Source organism: Diaphorina citri, unplaced genomic scaffold, assembly GCF_000475195.1.
Source record: "Diaphorina citri unplaced genomic scaffold, Diaci psyllid genome assembly version 1.1 scaffold570, whole genome shotgun sequence".
Lineage (NCBI taxonomy): Eukaryota > Metazoa > Arthropoda > Insecta > Hemiptera > Psyllidae > Diaphorina > Diaphorina citri.
This window is the reverse complement of record NW_007378004.1, coordinates 83511-96961: the sequence shown is the minus strand read 5'-3', so window position 1 is coordinate 96961 and position 13451 is coordinate 83511. Positions and strand designations below refer to the sequence as shown.

The following is a 13451-nucleotide window of genomic DNA, read 5'->3' as shown; positions in this document are numbered from 1 at the left end:
TTTGTTTCAGATAAACTACTGTCTTTATTATTACGTTTACCTTTGTTCCAGATAAACTACTGTCTTTTTTATTACGTTTACCTTTGTTCCAGATAAACTACTGTCTTTATCATTACGTTTACCTTTGTTCCAGATAAACTACTGTCTTTATCATTACGTTTACCTTTGTTCCAGATAAACTACTGTCTTTATCATTACGTTTACCTTTGTTCCAGATAAACTACTGTCTTTATCATTACGTTTACCTTTGTTCCAGATAAACTACTGTCTTTATCATTACGTTTACCTTTGTTCCAGATAAACTACTGTCTTTTTTATTACGTTTGTTCCAGATAGATCCGGATGATTTCCCTTGTGAGGAAGTAGACCGGCTTACTAGGCGCCACTCCATGGACAATGTTGCGTGCGTCCAATATTTGATGGTAAAATTTTAAAAGAAAATCCGTATTTCAATTAATAAAAAAATATCTGGTGTGAGCATTACTCTTCAATGATGCTTATTAAGTTAAAGTTGGGTATTCTCCTACCATAACCTTTACATTATCTCTAACCGTATAGTCAGTTAGGGTCGGGACTGAGGATAGGGTTGAGTAAGCTTGGTTGTTTGATATTATGTCCAAAGAGGAAAAAAATAAAAAATCAAGGGAACCTGGAAAGATTCCGGAAAATAAAATAGGTACACCTTTTGTTTTCTCTTGGAGGGTTTCAGCAGTCATTATACAATACAGGGTGGTCGGTTTTTTTTTTTAATACTCAAACCATAGATCCAGGAGGTCAAAACAAGACTTTTTTACTCTATGAACATATGCCCTAAAATTCTTCCCAATTTTTTTTTCTTATAAATGGTATACCCATCCGTATAAGCAGAGCTTGTGCCACGGATGGGGATTAAAATAAAATATTAGGATAACAATCGTGCTTACTTCTTAGTACTAGGTCGATTATACCACACCATAGACAAGGTTAACAAGTTCCTAGCTGGGTGGAAGAGCTTACTAAGTGAGAAGCCTGCCATTGAAGCCTAAAAAAAGACTCTTTTAAAGGGTCTGATGTACATTACGAGGGTCGTGACATTATTATTGAGCTCCGTTTACAAGCTTTCTTTCTATCTGTGATGTAATACCTAGATATTTCACGATTACCGAAATCTGTAATATTTACGATAAAGAAAAATACATCAGATATATTACCTATTTGAATTTCTTCAAAAATTAGACTATGTACACCCCAAAATGATATCCTTGAAGAGTATGGCTTTATTTAGACTATCAGTGGGAAGACCAGAAGTTGCCACCAAAAAAAAAAAAAAAAAAAAAAAAAAAAAAAAATTGGGGGCAAAAACGCTTTTTTCCACACTTCTACTTTTTTAAAAAAAAAAAAAAACAAACGGACTTGGAGGACAAAACGCTTTTCTCGCAACTTCTACAAGTCTACAGTTAGTGAAGGCTTTCTTTATCCCTTGGTGTATTACATGTTTCTTTACAACATCAGTTCTGTTTTAATTTCTGTAAATCAATCTGTTTTATTTACTTCTAAAACAGCAATGTTTCACTTCTTTCGGGTCAGCCTCTTGTTTTTCATTTATTTGGAAGCAGCAATCTGTTTCATTCTGTTCAGGGCGCTACCTGCTTGGAACCAGCTGATTTGCTGTTCGTTCATTGTTGTTTTAATTTCTGTAAATCAATCTGTCTTATTTACTTCTAAAACAGCAATGTTTCACTTCTTTCGGGTCAACCTCTTGCTTTTCATTTATTTGGAAGCAGCAATCTGTTTCATTCTGTTCAGGGCGCTACCTGCTTGGAACCAGCTGATTTGCTGTTCGTTCATTGTATGGTTCAGCTTGATTTCTTCTACCTTTCCGTCAGCGTGCTTGATTTTGGCGATGACCGGCTGAAAACGAGAGACGAAAGAAGGCATTTTCATCAAGGTGTTTTACTTCTTGTCCAATTTCAAATTATTTGTCACACATGGCCTTGTTGCTTAGCGTGCAAATAAATATATTATTTGTATTCAAGCAGAGCTTTTTCACAACTTTTGTGGATATCACAACATTACTAAGTGCCTCCTTTGCAATCAATTTCTATATTTCAATAATCTTTTTACACTGGTAATGCCGACCTTTAAAGATCGTTCCTTTTTACAGTACTGTTTATAGCGAGTATTTGTCACACATGGCCTTGTTTTGCTTAGAGTGCAAATAAATATATTATTTGTATTCAAGCAGAGCTTATTCACAACTTTTGTGGATATCACAACATTACCAAGTGCCTCCTTTGCAATCAATTTCCATATTTCAATAATCTTTTTACACTCGTAATGCCGCCCCTGGTCGCTACTCGATTGTCCTTACGAGTCTGAGTGCACCCCAAACTCCAAGCACAGAGCAAAAAAAAACATCGAACCCGGGACCTCCGGCGTGCAAGTCTAATGTGATACCCACTCGGCCACGGAAGTTTCCGAAAAAAGTCTAATTTATTATTACTTGGTATTATTGGTTAGGTTTATATTAGACATCCTATATATTACATAACATTAACAGTATTTCTACTGGGGTGTTGTAGTCAGCCCCCTTGAAGAAGCCTAAAAGGCAGGTGAAATTTGAGTCGGGTGGAAGACAATAATACAAGCAGGTATCCATAAACATACACTGGCGGGCAATAAAAGCGGGACAACCCTATTTTTTTTTTTTTTTTTTTTTTTTAAATTAAAGGGGAAGTAAACTACTGTCTTTATTATTACGTTCACCTTTGTTCCAGATACACTACTGTCTTTATTATTACGTTTACCTTTGTTCCAGATACACTACTGTCTTTATTATTACGTTTACCTTTGTTTCAGATAAACTACTGTCTTTATTATTACGTTTACCTTTGTTCCAGATAAACTACTGTCTTTATCATTACGTTTACCTTTGTTTCAGATAAACTACTGTCTTTATCTTTACGTTTACCTTTGTTCCAGATAGACTACTGTCTTTATCATTACGGTTACCTTTGTTCCAGATAAAGCTGTAACCGCTATGGTCTTATCGTCCCGAAATGGAAGACAGAAGGAAGACAGGATAGGAGAAAGCCAGTCGTTCCGAGAACGAACATTATCTCATCAGGATAAAATCCGCTCCGGGCGGGAATCGAACCCGTGGCCTGGCGCTTGCAAGGCAGACGCGCTACCAATTAAGCTAGGGCTGGCACGTTTACCTTTGTTCCAGATAAACTACTGTCTTTATCATTACGTTTACCTTTGTTCCAGATAAACTACTCTCTTTTTTATTACGTTTACCTTTGTTCCAGATAAACTACTGTCTTTATCATTACGTTTACCTTTGTTTCAGATAAACTACTGTCTTTAGTAACCGTTTTGTCGCTATAGCTGAAAACCGCCAAAAAACGGTCAAGAACCGCCAAAAAGCGGTCAAAATACCGCCAACAGCAGCACCTATCTCAACCAAACGTTTTGAGTTGCATCCTCGTCACATTTGTAAACTACATAGCAAATTTCAAGTCTCTAGCTTATACCGTTCCCAAGATATTGCTAAATTACACCGAAAACCGCCAAAAAGCTGTAAAATACCGCCAACCGTTGCACCGGTCTTAACCAAAAGTTTCGTGTCGCATCCTTGTATGGGCGAATAAATGGTACACTTACCCTATAGGTATTATCTTTTTTTTTTTTTTTTGCCTTTTCCCGTGTACCGACGGGATTGGCGTTTTTCGTCAGCCCTAACTATTAGGGTGATATTTTACGGGTGGAGGTATTATCTTTTTTTTTTTTTTGCCTTTTCCCGTGTACCGACGGGATTGGCGTTTTTCGTCAGCCCTAACTATTAGGGTGATATTTTACGAGTGGATGCCCTTCGCACTCAGCCTTTGCTATTTCGTTAGCAAGGGAAATTCAGGCTGGTATACTCCCTGTTCAAAGTCCCCCAGCCAGACTAAGCTGGTCTACTCCCTGTTTAACGTCCCCCCCCAGTGCAAACCTATATAAAATGTAAAAAAAGTCCTTAAGTGGTGTGCCTTGTTCCTATAACAACACAGATACCTAGGTAAAACAATCTGATGTTTAATATTCCTATAATTACAGTGCAAACCTATATAAAATGTAAAAAAAAGTCCTTAAGTGGTGTGCCTTGTTCCTATAACAACACAGATACCTAGGTAAAACAATCTGATGTTTAATATTCCTATAATTATGTATTATAATATGTAATTAGATTGATTAAAAATCTTATTGTAACCAAGCTCTTGAATAAGATGGTTTGGGATTGGTTTGGAATCGCGATTAAATCAGTGCATCAGGAACAGTAAAACAAAGAAGAGCCTTTTTACTTTCCTTATCCAATATCTTGAATTTTCTGTGAAATCATTATTTACGGAGATGATATTAACGATACAAAAGGAGAATCCGTCAAATTCCTAACGTTCCTATGAATCCCTGTCCACCAGTTTCTTTCTATCGCCGCACCGAATTTTCCTCCAAAAACAAATGGGGTTTTTTTTTCAATTTTACCCTAAAATTATGTCATCCATTAAACATTAAAAACCAAAGGGCCTGAAAAATAAAATAAAACAAGATCGAATACCTTACATACCTACATACCCAATGAGTAAAAAAATTAAAAATCAGAAACAATTATCAGTTTTATGCTGAAAATGCATGTTTCTGGAGATACATGTTAACGTAACTCTTTTTCTCCTCAATATTTTTTCACCATTTTTGAACCAGGTGCTTTAGAAAAGAACACAGAACATTAATTTACTACTGGTAAAAATTAGAAAAATTCTCTGCGCCCCGACCGGAACTTTTTAAAGATCGTTCCTTTTTTACCATTAGTTTTATAGAGAAAAATGGACTTTAAAAAAAAAAAGTTCCGGCTGGGGCCCAGATATATTTTCTAATTTTTACCAGTAGTAAATTAATGTTCTGTGTACTTTTCTAAAGCACCTGGTTCAAAAATGGTGTAAAAATATTGAATAGAAAAAAAGTTACGTTGACATTTATCTCCAGAAACATGCATTTTCAGCATAAAACTGATAATTATTTTTAATTTTTCTTTTTTTTACTCACAGGGTATGTAGGTATGTGGTCTTGTGGAATAAGTTTTAAACTTTACAGTAAAAAATATCAATAACGGTTTTACCGAAAAAAATTTAATACTGAACAGCAGTTTGAGAAAAACCAAAAAATAGGGGTGTCCCGCTTTCATTGCCCGACAGTGTATAAACGACAAGAAATAATATTACTTACCTAGTATATTTAGTAGGTTCTATGTTTTACACAACCTAATAAATCCAAACACTGGCAATAATGCAATATTGTCACCCATTTTCGACAGCTCTTTTTCCCGGGTTGGTCTTAGCGCTTTCTAAGACTGTAGAATGAGGACATGTAGTCCCTTTATCGCGACAGTTTAATATTTACCGTGTTCTACAGTCGAATGATCTTACCTTGCCGGGTGCCAGTCCCTTGAGGCCGGTGATGGAAATCTTGTCCGTGGGTTGAATTTTGTCGTAGTCCGCGGGATTGTCAAAGGTCAGAGGGAGAAGGCCCTGTTTCTTCAAGTTGGTCTCGTGGATGCGGGCGAAACTCTTGACGATAATGGCGCGACCGCCCAAGTGTCGCGGCTCTAACGCTGCATGCTCCCGGGAACTACCTTCGCCTGTTCACCAACAATTCCATAAAACATTATTTACACGGGCCGTTTGATAAGTTCGTGGACTCGGATACTTCTTCTTGGTATGAAGCCCAAATTTAGGTGCCACTGCAAAGTATGTCTTGTTTTAGGAAATTACACGGGCCGTTTGATAAGTTCGTGGACTCGGATACTTCTTCTTGGTATGAAGTCCAAATTTAGGTGCAACTGCAAAGTATGTCTTGTTTTAGGAAGGTACACCAAGTTTCATTACGTTCCTATTATTAGCCTTTGATTCACAGCTATCGATTGATGTTTACATATTTATTTATTTTATTTTATAAGTTTCCATTTATTGGTTTTTCAGAAAAATTCTCTCATCAAATAAATATTCAACAAATGGTATACCCATCCGCAAAAGCCGGAGCTTGTGCCACGGATGGGGAGTTCATTAAATATAATTTATAGTTTCAGTTGTTGTACATAGGTACAATACAAATGAAAACCAAAAATAATTAAAATAAAGTTCCATCAAGGGTGGGCTTAAAAAAAATAATAATAATAATAAAAAAAAGAAAAATAAATAAAAAAAAAGGGTGGGCTTAATGGTTAAATATAAGGAGAATGGCCCACTAATGGATGATTCCAAGGTGCGGGCAAATGATTATTTTTCTTTTTTTTTAAGAACAAATGAGGAATCAAAATAAAAACCCCCACTAGATTCAAATTTCGACACCGGATGTAGTCAGGCTTTTTTTTCCACTCCTGGTTTTCCCTCAAAAAAAAAAAAAAGAAGAAAAAGAAGAAGAAGAAACCTACCGTAGTTTTCATCGCCTACCGCAACCCAGGATACTCCGGCCTTCTTGTAAGCTCGGGCCACATCGGGCACAGCACCATATTGTCCGGTCAGCTGATTCTTCACCTTGTTCAATTCTCCGTTCTCAGCGTTGGTTGCTCTGTGAACCAATCAGCAGTGTATCGGTTTCATACAGGGACAAAAAAAAAAAAACGAGCCACTCAAAATATCTTGAGAATGGTTTTGAACTTCGACAAACGCTGAAACACGTGTCTCATTATATTCAGGGGGAAAACATTTTCTACCGGGTTTCATTTTGTTCACGTCATCAGGACCGGCCCAAGGGGGGGGTCAACTTTGAAATTGCCGGATAATCTATGATTGTTGAGAAACAATGTTTCTGAATAAAATGTTGCCACTCACGTGAGGAACATGTTGTTGGAAATGTTGTCGAGATGTCCTCGGAACTTGAGCCAGGGTCCTGCAGCCGAGATGTGATCAGTAGTACACTTGCCTTTCACCTGGAACATCCAACCACTGTTAACCAGACCCTGTGTCTAGGTGTCTAGGAAGCATTAATGGGACCCCTTAGCCCTAATGGGCCAGCCTAGTAAGTTTGGAAAGAGACGCGCCTCCCTTGTAAGGGCTGGGTCACGGGTTGTATTTCTCTCACAAGCACATGAAATCTAGAGCTGAATCTCAGCTGAATTTGTGTCGACTGAGGAGGAAACAGCTCAGGTCTATGGCATTTTCTTCTGACATTTTCATTTTCATGGCAGTTTTCCCTTCTTCAGTGATTCTCAACGCGCTTCCGGCTTCAGGTTTGACATGTCTGAGAATATTTGTTTTCAGCTAATCTCCCCATTATAGTGACTCACTTTTAATTTTGAATTTTTTTAATGGTCAAATCCTACCTTGATAAGACTGGTCAAATCCTACCTTGATAAGACTGGTGAAATCCTACCTTGATAAGAATGTACTGATACATTCTGACGTGACTTTGTGAAGATTCATCTTGAAAAGAAGAACACCAGTAGCTTACACTCTTCACAGATGGGGGAGATTTTTTTTATTGTTTATTTATACAGACATGTTTCACCATTGCTGGCATCATGTCTGTATAAATGTATAATGAGTCTCCTGCATCCATCAAATCTAAATTTCTGAGTCTTCCCTCCTTGCACCAGGTGGCTGACAGCTAACTTTTTTGTTAGCCTTTTGGTGTTTTTATTATTTTTTCTTTTATTTGTTTAATTTTACTGTAGTTTTAAGTTAGGGACTTGATGTACTAATGGGTAGCCCCCGTAAATTGAAATAAAATAAAATAATAAAAGGATGGTCAAATCCTATCTTGATAAGAATGGTCAAATCCCACCTTGATAAGAATGGTCAAATCCTACCTTGATAAGAATGGTCAAATCCTACCTTGATAAGAATGGTCAAATCCTACCTTGATAAGAATGGTCAAATCCTACCTAGATAAGAATGGTCAAATCCTACCTTGATAAGAATGGTCAAATCCTACCTTGATAAGAATGGTCAAATCCTCCAGGTCCTTGCCGTGCCATATGTCGAAAGGTTCGAGCAGTTGCAGCCGTTGTGATTTGGGGTCGACTTCCACGGTCAGGGAGCTGCCATCCGAGGGCGGGGGCTGATAGGTGTCCACGCCGGGGTCAAAACCTCGCGCGGGTAACTCATCTCCGAACGGGTCGCTTAGCTTGAACGATTTACCTGGAGGGGAGAGAAAAGGTTCGGATTTTTTTCCTTTTTTATACACTTTTTTTTTATAGAAAACTTAATTAATTATTTTGGTGTTTTTTTTTTTTTTTTTTTTTTTTTTTTTTTTTTTCCCCGTTTTTAGGTTTGACAGAGGGAACTGTAACTGCTATGCTCTCATCGTTCCGAAATCGAAGAGAGAAGGAAGACAGGATAGGAGAAAGCCAGCCGTTCCGAGAACGAACATTATCCGATCAGGATAAAATCCGCAAAAGAAAATCCGTATTTCAATTAATAAAAAAATATCTGGTGTGAGCATTACTCTTCAATGATGCTTATTAAGTTAAAGTTGGGTATTCTCCTACCATAACCTTTACATTATCTCTAACCGTATAGTCAGTTAGGGTCGGGACTGAGGATAGGGTTGAGTAAGCTTGGTTGTTTGATATTATGTCCAAAGAGGAAAAAAATAAAAAATCAAGGGAACCTGGAAAGATTCCGGAAAATAAAATAGGTACACCTTTTGTTTTCTCTTGGAGGGTTTCAGCAGTCATTATACAATACAGGGTGGTCGGTTTTTTTTTTTAATACTCAAACCATAGATCCAGGAGGTCAAAACAAGACTTTTTTACTCTATGAACATATGCCCTAAAATTCTTCCCAACCGAGATATCGAGCAAAAAGGGCAAACGTTCTACTTCCTCTCTTTTTCTTACTAGTGATACCTAATCACCTTTTATTTAGGTTAGAATGAAAATAAAAATAGTTGGAGGCCGCACATCTAATAATGAAACCGAGATGTTGGAACAAATTCTCTAGTAGGAAGATATAGTTGATCTTGGAATCAAAGCCTGTGTAGCGGCCCTGTTCAACTCTTTTTTTTTTTTTTTTAAGAGGTTTGACAGAGGGAACTGTAACTGCTATGGTCTTATCGTCCCGAAATCGAAGAGAGAAGGAAGAGGCCCAGTGGTGAAGTTCCCTAACATTTGACACCAACAGAATATAAAAAGTGTGTCCTAACATGGTCAACCGGCCGTCAATCGACGAGGTGAATTTATGTTGTCGAAGCAGTGTGGACGTGTCACATTTTTCTCCTTCAAACTGTTGGTCTAAGTAATTTTTCTACCTACCGCTCCGCTCGAAAAATATTATTATTTATTTTATTTTTTAAACCTACCGTAGTTAGTGAAAGGAAAAATATACAAAACAGTAGTGAGACCAGCAATGACGTATGGAGCGGAGACATGGGCGTTGAAGAAAGTGCACTAGAAAAGGTTGGAAGTGGCTGAGATGAGGATGCTGAGGTGGAGTCTGGGAGTGACAAGGATGGCTAGAATAAGGAATGAGGTGATAAGGAACAAAATCAAAGTGACTGAAGTGACCAAGAAAATACAAGAGAGAAGATTACAGTGGTACGGGCATGTGATGAGAAGAGATGGAGAATATGTTGGGAAAAGAGTGAGACAGATACAAGTGGAAGGACGAAGAACGAGAGGCAGACCGAAGAAAAAGTGGGAACATTGTGTGAACGAGGACCTGGAAGAGAAGGGTTTATCAGAGGAAGATGTAAATAACCATGGAGGCTGCTATCAAAAAACGCCGGCCCCACTTGAGTGGGAAAAGAAGAAGAAGGAAGAAGATGATGAAGAAGAAGGAAGAAGAAAAGAAGAAGAAGAAGAAACCTACCGTAGTTTTCATCGCCTACCGCGACCCAGGATACTCCGGCCTTCTTGTAAGCTCGGGCCACATCGGGAACAGCACCATATTGTCCGGTCAGCTGATTCTTCACCTTGTTCAATTCTCCGTTCTCAGCGTTGGTTGCTCTGTGAACCAATCAGTAGTGTATTGGTATAACAATAGATACAACAACACGTTTTTCCCGCAATATTATACATAATTAAGTAATACTCGTATTAACAAACATAACAATATCAATCAATAACGGTAGACCTGCCTCGGTAGCGTAGTGGTCAAGACGCTCGCCTGGTAAACAGGAGGGCGTGGGTTCGATCCCAGCCGAGGCATGGAATTTCGGAGTTAATGGAGTATCAATACTTACAATGCCATCCCGCTCAATCGTAGCCCGCACTTGTTCGGATCCCGGGGTCACGTTGAATGGGGTCTTGGATTTGATCCCGTGTGCCATAGCCTCCTTGGCAATGCTGGCACACCGCGCCATGTCTTCGTAGGATGAGTTGGTACAACTGCCGATCAGACCTGAGAAACAAGACATGACAGGGTGGCCCTCAAGTTTAGAAACTTTTACGAAAACTTTTCAACGGCATGCAACAAAGACGATTTTTTTTTATATATATTACTTATTATTGACCGAACGATACTGAGGTCCATGTTTTAACTCGACCGTTTTGCATTTGGTTTAGATGTTTATTTGTTTGAATGTGTGTTCCGCTATTACTCAATCGGGACTGGTCCAATTTTGATGAAATTTGGTACACATGTTTCTTGAATCAAGACACGTCGATCCTTGAAATTTGGTGTCCCAGGTCCAATTTAAGATAAATTACCGCATTTATGATAGTACCGTAGATAGTAGACTTGGCCATAAAATTGCATCCATCCTCTCATCTTGTCATATTTGATCCTTAGAATAAGCATAGATAGGAGAATGGAGCTCCAAGCAACTTCAATCCTCTTCCTTTTTTTTTCAAGTGATTTCAACCTCCTTCTTCTTCTTTGACACTTCAATCCCATTTCAAGTCACTTCAACCCCCTCCCCTTCTTGAAATTTGAAATCAAAAACGTCAATCCAATTTGAACGCCACACTTCAACCATCTTGTGACTTTCCCCTTTCTAGCGACTTCAACCCTCCACTTTAGGTTATTTATGTAAGTGACTCAGCTTTTTTAAAGTAAATTCAACCTATGCCTCCCCCTTTCCATTACCCTTTTCTCCAAGTGACTAAAAAAATTACTCGAAAAGTGACTTAAAAATCAGTCCAAGTTAATTAAAACCCCTTCTAGTGACTTTAAAACCCCTTCTAGTGACTTTAAAATCCCTGCTTTTTTAAAGCCTCCCCCTTTCCATTACCCTTTCCTCCAAGTGACTAAAAAAATCACTCGAAAAGTGACTTAAAAATCAGTCCAAGTTAATTAAAACCCCTTCTAGTGACTTTAAAACCCCTTCTAGTGACTTTAAAATCCCTCATGAAATGGCACCACTATCCTTCGACGTCTTCTCCTTTTTCTTCTTATTTACAACAGCCATGTGGTAGATATAGATACATTAATTCTGCGTTGAGACAAAGGAAAGCTGAGGGGGATTTTGTTGAGAATGAGAAAGAAAATTAAAAAAAATAATAATAATCCTCATCGTACCCAAGCACTTTTGAGTGTTTGTAGTCCTAACTACCCAAGGTCCACAATTGTGGACCACCTTTTTGTAGTCTTATACATTAATTCTGCGTTGAGACAAAGGAAAGCTGAGGGGGATTTTGTTGAGAATGAGAAAGAAAATTAAAAAAAATAATAATAATATTCGCGCCTCCAAGCAACATTAATTTTCCAAGAATTCGAAGTACAAATCAGAGATCAAAGTGAATTTCCGAAACCAATGCTAGTGACATTTCCTCCATTTCTCCTTACCCCCCTTTCCCTCCTCCTCTCTTCTAAGTGACTTAAAATCCCTCCAAGTGATAATAATAATATTCGCGCCTCCAAGCAACATTAATTTTCCAAGAATTCGAAGTACAAATCAGAGATCAAAGTGAATTTCCCTTTTTTGGTGCTACCCCTATTGACGAATGAGCGTGGAAAAATCAAAAATTGAATAACTCCAGCCCTGGTTGTTGGATCGAGCTCAATTTTGCGCCATTGTACTAAGTTGTTAAGGGCATTTAATAGGATGTATCTTAAGTAGGGGGTTCTTTTTTTAAGATTTTTAAATAGCAGCCACATGGGGAGGCCGGAGCCACAACTTCATACGAAAAAAATTGACCCCCCCGAAAAATTATAAAATAGGTGTTTTGGTATTTTTTAACATTCTGCGCGGATCTCGAGAAACTCGCCCCTGGTCAAGACTTTATAAACACCTTGTATATTAGATTGACGAACTTGCTGTGAAAACCAAAACCCTCATATCCATTCGGGAACGGGAACTAACCGTGTTGAACGTTACTGACTCGTTGGGAACTGGCCATAATTTCACTCAAGGACGGGCACAGAGTACAGAGGACCTCTCTGCTGAATATTTTAAAATTCCACTGTAAATGTTATAACAAAACGAGACCCATTTCTATCAAAATTTTTGGAATCAAAATTTTAATACAAATCCGGCAAGAAGCGAATCGCTACACGTAAGAGACATGCGGTCGTTACGGATAAGGAATACGCTATGCTTGTTATTCCTTTTGTCGCGTTGCATCCAAGTAGATCCAAACCGTCGCACCTGCTATTTTTGTGGCGGCTATAATGTAAGTGGACAGTGGACGTGATTTCCAAGATAACAATAAAAGCCTGTATTAGGTAATTAATTACTACTTTTAAACAAAAATAAAAATAAAAACAAAAATACCTAAAATGAAGAAGGAAATACAGAAATATTATTTGGAAAACAACAATGAAATATAGAATCAAGACAGAAGCAAGAATTTTAATGAAATAAATAATTCAAACCGTTCCTGAAAAGTACCATTGGGGGTACTTATATAGGAACAAAAGGAAGATATTTTTATAGTTACATTAAAATAAACCATTCTCATTATTATTATTATTATTATTATTTTACCTACATGGTTTTGAAGTCTGTATTATTCCACCTTTTTCAGCCACATATTCCACAGGAACTCTTTTCTGAAGTTTTCACTCTTCTTGGCCGAGGCTTGCACTCCGGAGGTCCAGGATTCGATCCCCGGCAGAGTCGGAGTAGGTACCTAACATTGTTCCAGATAAACTACTGTCTTTATTATTACGTTTACCTTTGTTTCAGATAAACTACTGTCTTTATTATTACGTTTACCTTTGTTCCAGATACACTACTGTCTTTATTATTACGTTTACCTTTGTTCCAGATACACTACTGTCTTTATTATTACGTTTACCTTTGTTCCAGATACACTACTGTCTTTATTATTACGTTTACCTTTGTTCCAGATACACTACTGTCTTTATTATTACGTTTACCTTTGTTCCAGATACACTACTGTCTTTATTATTACGTTTACCTTTGTTCCAGATACACTACTGTCTTTATTATTACGTTTACCTTTGTTCCAGATACACTACTGTCTTTATTATTACGTTTACCTTTGTTTCAGATAAACTACTGTCTTTATTATTACGTTTACCTTTGTT

At 37.7% G+C, this 13451-nt stretch overlaps 1 protein-coding gene across 1 annotated transcript in view; it reads right to left on the bottom strand.

Moving 5' to 3' along the window:
- Positions 1 to 1723: 1723 nt before the first annotated feature.
- The window catches only part of LOC103510188 (probable aconitate hydratase, mitochondrial), a 26669-nt gene continuing 14941 nt past the window's right edge, over positions 1724 to 13451 (bottom strand). Inside the window, exons 11-15 of the mRNA XM_026824307.1 lie at positions 7951 to 8156; positions 6849 to 6946; positions 6449 to 6585; positions 5445 to 5656; positions 1724 to 1890 (exon numbers count right to left, since the gene is read on the bottom strand). Of these exons, the coding sequence (XP_026680108.1) occupies positions 1750 to 1890; positions 5445 to 5656; positions 6449 to 6585; positions 6849 to 6946; positions 7951 to 8156 (794 nt within the window). The 3' untranslated portion in view covers positions 1724 to 1749. The remainder of the gene's footprint in view (positions 1891 to 5444; positions 5657 to 6448; positions 6586 to 6848; positions 6947 to 7950; positions 8157 to 13451) is intronic.